The 9,248-nt window shown below is 38.1% G+C and overlaps 1 protein-coding gene across 3 annotated transcripts in view; it reads left to right on the plus strand.

Moving 5' to 3' along the window:
- The window catches only part of SORT1 (sortilin 1), a 70,927-nt gene that overhangs the window by 27,094 nt on the left and 34,585 nt on the right, over positions 1-9,248 (plus strand). For all 3 annotated transcript variants that reach the window (XM_012648536.1, XM_012648535.1, XM_012648537.1), the window contains exon 4: positions 8,622-8,724. In XM_012648536.1, coding sequence (XP_012503990.1) covers positions 8,622-8,724 — 103 coding nt within the window. The remainder of the gene's footprint in view (positions 1-8,621; positions 8,725-9,248) is intronic.

Here is a 9,248-nt window from a genome sequence, read left to right on the forward strand (position 1 = left end):
CAGGGTCTTGCTCTGTCACCCTGGCTAGAGTGCAGTGGTGTGATCATAGCTCATTGCAACCTCAAATTCCTGGGCTCAAGTGATCCTTCTGCCTCAGCCTTCCAATTAGCTAGGACTACAGGCACACACCACCACGCCCAGCTAATTTTTCTGTTTTCTTGTAGAGACAGGGTCTCTCTCTTGCTCAGGCTGAGCTTCAGCTCCTGGCCTCAATCAATCCTCCTGCCTCGGCCTCCCAAAGTGCTAGGGCTACAGGTGTGAGCCACCATGCCCAGCACAGTTCATTTTTTAGTAGCAAATGAAAACTTTCTCTCTGATTGATGTCCACATGTTTTGAAGGCTATTTATTAAACTCTTCTTGTCTTCCATTGCTCACCAAAAAAAAAAAAAAAAAAAGATAAGAAATAAACTCTTCCTTCTCTGGGTTGAATTATCTTCTATACCTAATGCTTCAACCACTTTTTTGCTTGCCTTCTGAATTTACTTTTTATTCTCTACATTGTTCTTTAATCATGTGGCTAGAATTGAACCTAACAGGTTTCTGAGTCAGGCCCATGGAGAATGAAAATGTTTTCATGACTTTTTTCCCCAATCCTTTTGCTTTTCAGTATTGTGTGTGCTTTAAGCTGACCAAAACTGAAACAAGAACCAGTACTGCTGTGTCACTATTTAAATACCACCACCATCTGACTCAGCCCTTTTTCAGGCTATATTTGTCTAGTCATGTGAGAAACCCATCTTTCCTGATATATACTTTACTAGAGAGAAATCTTATTTGTTTCTGATATAGTATAATGTTACCAAGGTACTTTTTCTTCATGTTGCACAGCAGTTTTGGGTTTGTTTTTTTTTTAAACCACATTCACTTTGAACATTATCTCTTTCCTGCTGTGAAGTGGAAACCGACTCTATGCCCTCTTCCAGAGTCTAGGTGGAAACTGTACGTATGCCTTGTTGCCTCTCCAGCTGGACTGGGCTGGCCTGAAGTGACTCATGTTGTTGAACACGCCAGCCAAGAGGCACCTGTTGCCTCAGAAATGGAAAAGGGAGGGAGCAGTTTGATCAAAATGGGTCCTGAATATGCTGTGGTTGCCCAGCTACAAATAAGATAAAAGCCCATTGAATCCACTCTGAAGACCCTTCTGTTTTTCATAGAATTAATAATTATTTATTGGATTATCTTTGTGCACTAAATTTTATATGGTTAGAGGTTCATTTGGGATTCAAATAAAAGACAGCTAATCACATGTCATCTGCTCTGTGTAGAATGGCATGAAGGCACCCAAGAATAGAAAGAAGTTGTCTCTGTTGCCTGTAGAGAGTTAGAGGGAATATACTTCTGTTTCTAGGATGTGAAAAAGACTTGCTGAAAGATTTGGGAGATAATAAAAATATATATCTTTCTCCAGTTTAAAGGAACCATGTTTGAATAGTATAAATTTTGATTTTCTATTAAGGAGTATTTGTATAATAGATTGTAAAGTACATTGTTCTCTCACTTGAAAATATTGAGTTAAAGAAATAAACTAGCTGTAATTAAGATGGTAATTTGATTTTTGGCAACTAAAAGATATTTTGCATCTTTTTGTTTTTGACCTCTTGAGTCTAACTTTTCTTGGTAAGATCTACTTTGTGAAGCAAATATAAGCATTGTTTTACACCAAAATTTTGTACCTAGTTACCACAAAACTACTAGGATATTTTATTTCTGGTTTTCTTTCCTATTACTCAAATTTAGAAAATTAATAAGGAAATCTCTAAGAGATTTTACATTACAATTTATTCCATAGTCAATGTAAGTTTTTCAGGATGTTACTTTTCAGAATTCATCCCTTTTTAAAAAAAGGATAACTTATAGGTACACAATAGGCAAAGTGCTGCTAAGTGTTGTAAACCAGCTTCTTCAAGACGTCTTATATGACAACCTTTTAAATGATATCTCAATTCAGTTTTCACTGCAGGAGATTATTAACAATGACTGCATGTTTAAGTTACAAGGTTAGTATAAATTCCACTTACGAAATATGTTTTCCTGCTTTTTTTTTTTTTTTTTTTTTTTTTAACTTTTAAGCTTTTACAAGTGTAATAAAACAGGTGAGGGTGGTCGGGGATATTTCCCAACACTTGTCATGTAAACTCACATTTTAGGTTCTTCTTTGTAGTAAAAAAGATTCTTCGATATGTACAAGGTTATTCCTGAGTTGCAAAAATTCTCCATGTTTTCCCCCGTTTTCCTCTATTCAATCTTGGCTTCCATAATCAGACAGAAAGTGCAAGGACACTTTTTGCTTGTGTCTGTAGTGAATACTTAGAGCAGACAGTAACTGCTCCAGTTCTGTCAAATAGATTCTCACCTTTTTTAAAAGAAAAAGTTTATTAAATGGTATGACAATGGCATTTTACTGTCTGTCTATTCGTTTATTTATTTATTTATTTAGAGACAGGCTTTCACTCTGTTGCCCAGGCTAGAGTGCAGTGGCACAATCATAGCTCACAGCAACCTCAAATTCCTGTGCTCAAATGTTCCTCCTCCCTCAGCATCCTGAGTAGCCGGGACTACAGGTACACACAACCATGCTCAGCTAATTTTTTTTAAATTTTTTTGTAGATACAGGGTCTCACTATGTTACCCAGGCTGGTCTTGAACTCTCGGCTTTAAGAGATCCTACTGCCTCGGCCTCCCAAAATGCTGGGGTTACAGTCATGAGCCACTGCACCCAGAAGGCATTTTACCTTTAATACTACTTCACTTTTACACACTTAGAGTTATCTTATCAATCAAAGCAAAATAAGGACCCCAGATACATCCTCATGTTCCTTCAAATTAGAAGTTCTGTGATTTTATTTACAATATCTTACTCCGTTTATTTTCCCACTTGTGTTTTCAAAATTGCTACAGAAAACATGCATCCTTTCCCAATAATGATAAAGCACAGTAAAATATTAAAATAAAAACACACAAAGTATCAGACAGTGGGGGAAAAAAGACTGAAGTGTTATGAACTAAGTTTATTATGAATTCAAATTCTGCCAATTTTACCTGACAGTTGTTTCTGGTATATGATTCTTTTGGCACATTTTAATAAGCTACATTCTCCCTGTTGATCTTTTAACTGGAAATCTCAATACAGTTGTTCTCATTACTCACAATAGTTATGTTCTATAAAATTGCCATGAACACTAAATTAGCGAATACTGAACCCCTGCTCCTAGGGGAAATATAGGGTTAGATTTCTGCAAACCTTTGGTCACAGCAATCATTTTCCTCAAATGATCAGCGCATAATTTTATGTGTGTTTCTATTTAAGGACCCCTTATTTAATATGTGTTGTTGATTTATTAACATTGAACTCATGGCCAATAGCATTATAGCTCTTGCCCAAAAGAAGCTTGTCTAACACCTGTGTTATTCCTCCACGTGGCACATCAAAGTCTTCTTGTGCTTAGGGACACCAAACAACATGTCAACACTACACTTGGAGGCCATTTTAAACAGAAAAATCACCATCAAAAAAGCAGAAAAATGTAAAAACATGGCACTAAATAGACCTCAAAAAGGATACGTGTTTATAGCATAAGAGTTGGAACAAGAAGGCACGGTATCACTTGTTTGACCTCGGCTGGAAACGTGCACTGGGTGACTCAAATTTTTTCTTGCTCTGCAACTGTCTGCAAATGACAAAAATGACAAATGTCTGCAAAAGGACCATGAGTATGATTTGGGGGTTACAAATGAATTTAAGCAAGTAAGCAAATTTGCAAATACAGAATCCATGAATAATGAAGATCAACTATAGAAGCTTTCCCAATTAATGAAAACTATAAAACAATATCTATTTTTAAGAGTTTGCCATCATCCTTGTTGCTTTTATGGTACAATTTATAGTGACTTAATCATGGCAGAATGAACAAAAGAAATAGAGAATGGGTAGGGGCAGAAAGAGTTTTGAGATATGTGCTAGAAAAACCCTAGGTTGCTGTTAAGGCAATTTTAAAGGTGATTCAGGTGAGGGCTCATAAAAGAGGAGGGCTGTAGAGAAAACTTAGAGAACACCATGTAATCCATGGCAGAATGTTGGTAAAAATATGGACTACAAAGGCCACTATGATGAGGTTTTAGACAGAAATGAGAAATGTGTTATTGGACAATGGAGAAAAGGCAATTCTTGTTATAAAGTGGCAGAGAACTTGGCTGAATTGTGTTCATGTTCTAGGGTTTTGTGGAAGATAGAACTTGCAAGCAATGAAATTAGATATTTAACTGATACAATTTCTAAGCAAAGTGTTGAAGATGTAGCTTTGCTCCTCCCAGCTGCTGATAGTAAAATGTGAGAAGAGAGAAATGACGTAACTACAGAATCGTTAAGCAAAATGGAAACAGAACTTAAAGATTCTTAAAATTCTCAATCTATCCATATTGGAAAAATTTAAATACTAAGGATGTGGCCAAGTGACCAGTTTGGTAAAGAGATTAGTATGGGTATAAACTGTGGACTTAATCAGCCACCCCAGCAAGAAAACTGCCAGCTTGAACTGAAGGGAAGGAATGAGGGAAGGCTGTTAGACTTCTTGGATTTGACAGGGTAGGACCATAGAGCTGTTCAACTACAAACGTGTTATCCTTCAAGACATGAGAAGAATGGTCCTGAAGGCAATTCAAGCATCAGCAAAGCTGCCTCCTCAGTTTCAAAAAGGGGGGACTATCACCTTGCTTTCAGTGGGCCAGATAGCCTCCACCTAGCGCAGTAGGTACAGAGCCAACCATAACATTGGGGGCCCAACTCCTGCCTGGCAAAGCTTCAGGGCAAGACCCCCACCCCAGTGGGTCTGGAAGGAGGGACCCCCACCCACTGGGCCTGGAGGACAGAGTATGGATCCAAGGAGGATTTTCCTGAAGCCTTAATATCTCATGGAGTTTGCTTTGTAGTTTGCACTTACTTGGGATCCCCTTTCTTCTTTCCCATTTCTCTTTTTGGAATGGAAGTATCTATACTGTGCCTGTCCCACTGTTGTATTTTATTATAGAAACACATAATTTGTTTGCTTTCACAAGTACACAGCTGGAAAGCAGTTTGCTTCAGGACGAATCATACCTTGAGTCTCACCTGTCTCTGATTTAGATGATACTTAGATGACACTTTGGATTTTAGACTTTAGAGTTGATGCTGGAACAAATTAAGACTTTTGAGGCTGTTGGGATGTAATTAATGTATTTTGCATGTGAGAGGACATGAAGTTGGGGGGCTAACCAGGAGAAGACTATTATAGACGGAACATTTACCCCCCAAATTCATAAGTTGAAATCCTAAACCCTAATGCAATGGCATTAGACTGTAGGGCCATTGGTAGGTGATCAGGTTATGAGGGCAGAACCCCCATAAATGGAATTAGTGCTGTTATAAAAGAGACGCCTTGTCCCTTCTGCCATGTGAGGTTATAGAGACAAGATAACAGTCTGTGAACCAGAAAGCAGACCCTCATCAGATATCAAATCTGCTGGCACCTTGACTTTGGACTTCTTAGCCTCCAGAACTATAAGAAATAAATTACGGTTGTTCATAAGCTACCCAGTTTATGATATTCTGTTATAGCAGCCCAAATGGACTAAGACAAGCTCTATTCCACATACATTTGTATTTTGGCATTATTTTCTTGAGTTATAAACGTGCATATTCTTGTGCATGTTTATACCATGAATACATGCAAAAGTGATCATTTATTTTTGGTAACTAGAAACAGTGGATATTAGCGTTGATGTATAGAATTGTTATTAAAAAGACTTGTTTCTAAAGTAAATGGTTTTAATTGTTTACTTATCCTTTGACTCTTGTTCATAACCCTATTAATTGTCATGTGGAATTTGAAAAGTAGATTTATTTTTCAAGATATTTCATTGATTTCCTCTTCATGATGTATGTTATATGCTGATACATACGCTGATAGAAAATAAAAGTGTGTTTAAATAAAGTGTTACGTTAAAATATATCCCTGGGCCCAAAGTGGCCTTGACAGAACCCTACTTAAATCCCAGCAAGTTGATACTAGTCCATTTTATTTTCTACATTTGTTTAACTGGTTCAAGTACCAGAGTGTTGTAGCAGGTGATTTTTTGTTTGATTCATGCTGGTTTCTTTTTCTGAAGCTCAGGGATGTGTTTGTTGTGCCAAGTTCTTAAAAAGCAAGCAGGCTTGCCAACAGGTTTATAGAGGTCCCCTGGGGATGTCACGAAGGAGGGGAGATTCGTAAACTAGTGATAATCAAGCTGCTGCAATCCCTTTGGAAGGTTTTCTGGGCTGTTGATGATACGCACACTGTAGAGCTAGGAATTGTTTATGCACATCTCTTGGCCAGCTGTCAGGAAGATAAGCGCTGACCTTGTACTTCAAAGCCAAAGAAACGGTAATGTAGGAGTCTGTTGCATGGTGCCTAATCTCTATTTTATTTATCTAGGGGTTTTCTATGTGTGTAAGAGAGGGGAAAAGTCATTTGAACAACTTAAAGACATACGTAGTCTGCTTTAGCATATTATCAGAGACATGTACATGAATGGATACATCCCTCCTGTCTCCAGCTTCCTCTTAGGTGATCTCTACATGCCAGCTCACAAGCCCCAGCAAGATAGAATAAGACCCTAGTCTATAAGGGAAAAACTCCTCACAAATAATTAAAAGTTGTCTCTAGTTTGGGGCTGAGAGTTAAGAGAATTGCACTGTAGTTTCAATTTTGCCCTTAATTAACTAGTTGACTTTTAATAAATTCCTCCCCCTTGCAACTCCTCATCTGTGAAATAAGGGAGTTAGCCAAGTTGTTCTCCTTAGTCCCTTGCATCTCTCATGTCCTGTGGTTCTGTGATTCTTTATTTGTCGAGGCTACTACCAAAACTTGTACCATCATTTTAAATCATGTACAGTCATGTGTCAGTTAACAACAGGGTTATGTTCTGAGAAAGGCATTGTTTGGCAATTTTGTCATTGTGTGAACATCACAGAGTGCATTTACACAAACCTAGATGGTATAGCCTACTCTATACCTAGGCTACCTGGTATAGCCTATTGCTCCTAGGCTACAAACCTGTACAGCATGTTACTGTTCTGAATACTATGGGCAATTGTAACACAGTGGTAAGTATTTGTGTATGTAAACAAAGAAAAAGCATAGTAAAAATATGGTATCATAATCTTATGGGACCACCATTGTATATGCCATTCATTGGTGACAGAAACGTTGTTATGAGGCACATGATTGTATTCTGCATGCATCTGCAATTGCAGATTACATTTATCTATGGGCAATAACTTGCAGTGCATGGTGGTCTTCAGTAATGGGTACTTAAATTTAATGAATATTAGGATTTGGCATTCTGTATTGTGTTTTAAGAGAGCTTTACGTAGTATTAAACCTGTTGGAGTTAGCTACTGATTCTTTGCTCTTATTTCCCAAAATCTGTACATGGATTCAAATACCTCTAAAAGGTATTGTTGGAATGAACTTTTTGGGAAAGCTTTGAGAACCCAAGAGTTAAGATTAAGTTTGTTTTTCCTAGCAGTATTGTGTGTCCTGCATGCATTAGAGACTTGTGCCTAGGGACGACAACCTCTAGGGTGAAGTACTTCAAGACCCCTACTAAGTAATTTACAGCTTTATCATAAGTACTGTGGATTAAAAGATTAGTTAGGAGGCTTTTGGCTGCATTTTACAGAGATCCCAATTAAACTTGCTTCAGTAATAAGGGAATTATTGATTTCATATAACTAAATACAGAGAAAGGACAGACTTCAGGGTCAGTTCATTTCAATGTCATAGGCTCTCCTCAGGAATTCTGAAATGACTTTAGCTGTTCTCTCATTGTGACAAAATGATGATAACAATTTTTTGCTTTGCATACATGTTCTACATCATCAGGGTTTCTCAACCTTGGTACGATCGACATTTTCGGGGGCCATGTAATTCTTTGTTGTTGTGGGACAGTCCTGAGCATTATAGGATGTTTGGCAACCTCACTGGGCACTACTCACTTGATGCCAGTAGCATCTCAACCCTGAGTTGTGATAATTAAAAATGTCTCCACGTCAGGCAGAGTGGCTCACACCTGTTGTCCCAGCTACTCAGACTCAGAAGGCTAAGGCAGGAGGATTGCTTAAGCTCAGTTGTTTGAGGCTTCAGTGAGCTATGGTCATGCCATTGCACTCTAGCCTGGGTGAGACCCCATCTCTTAAAAGAAAAATGCTTCCAGACATTACCAAATGTTCCCTGCAGGATAAAAATACTCTGGTTGAGAACCACTGGCCTAAGGGAAGACAGACCATTTCATCAAGTGGCTCTCTTAACTGTGAGGAAATATGTTTCCTAGAAGACTCCAAATTTCTTCCTTTTGTCTCACTGGCTCAATGTGGGTCACTTTCCCGTTCCCTGAACCCATCACTGGTGGTGGGGGGGGGTGGGAAGTGGAATTTCCCTCAGACTAATCAGGCCCCCTCTGGAGCTAGAAACGTGACTGTCCAGTGGAGGGGTGAGTATCTAGGTAAGGTTGGTGGAAAGGCGGGAAGGAAAGCTGAGTAGGAACCCAGCACTATCCATGACCCCTGCACTCTAAATTTGCTCTCTTTTTTTCTTCCTCTTAGTGAGGATTATGGAAAGAACTTTAAGGATATTACAAATCTCATCAATAACACCTTCATTCGAACTGAATTTGGCATGGCTATCGGTCCTGAGAACTCAGGAAAGGTGAGACTCGTTCTTGCATATATGAAGCTTGTGCTTGATAACTGCATGCAAGGCTGTCAGATGTTAGTGTTGGAATGATCCAGTGGTACACAATAACGTATTTTAGTTTAGTATTGTTATATTTAAAAATTAAACATAATTTAATGCTGCTCATATCAGAATGGAGTTCACACAGATTTCTTTTTTTTTTTTTTGGCCCCTGTCCAAGATACACCAAAACCCTTCATAATTATGTGGCAATTGTTTGGCATTAACAGTGTCCCTAAAACAGCATTTTAGTCTTTTGGGAAACTGACTAATCTCAAAACTGACAAGGCTCAGACTCACAGATATGATACACTAGCTCAATTCAGGATGTTATTTTTTGATAGAATAAGACTTGTGCAGTGGAGCAATTAATCTGTTTTTATAACTCTTCTTTTGGAACTAAAATTTTCTTAGCTAATGTCTGATGAAAATGGTGCAAGAACTTCCTGTGTGGTTTTTTTTTTTTTTTTTTACTTTTTTATTTTTTTTTTTTTTTT

Source organism: Propithecus coquereli, unplaced genomic scaffold (assembly GCF_000956105.1).
Source record: "Propithecus coquereli isolate 6110/MARCELLA unplaced genomic scaffold, Pcoq_1.0 Scaffold289, whole genome shotgun sequence".
NCBI lineage: Eukaryota > Metazoa > Chordata > Mammalia > Primates > Indriidae > Propithecus > Propithecus coquereli.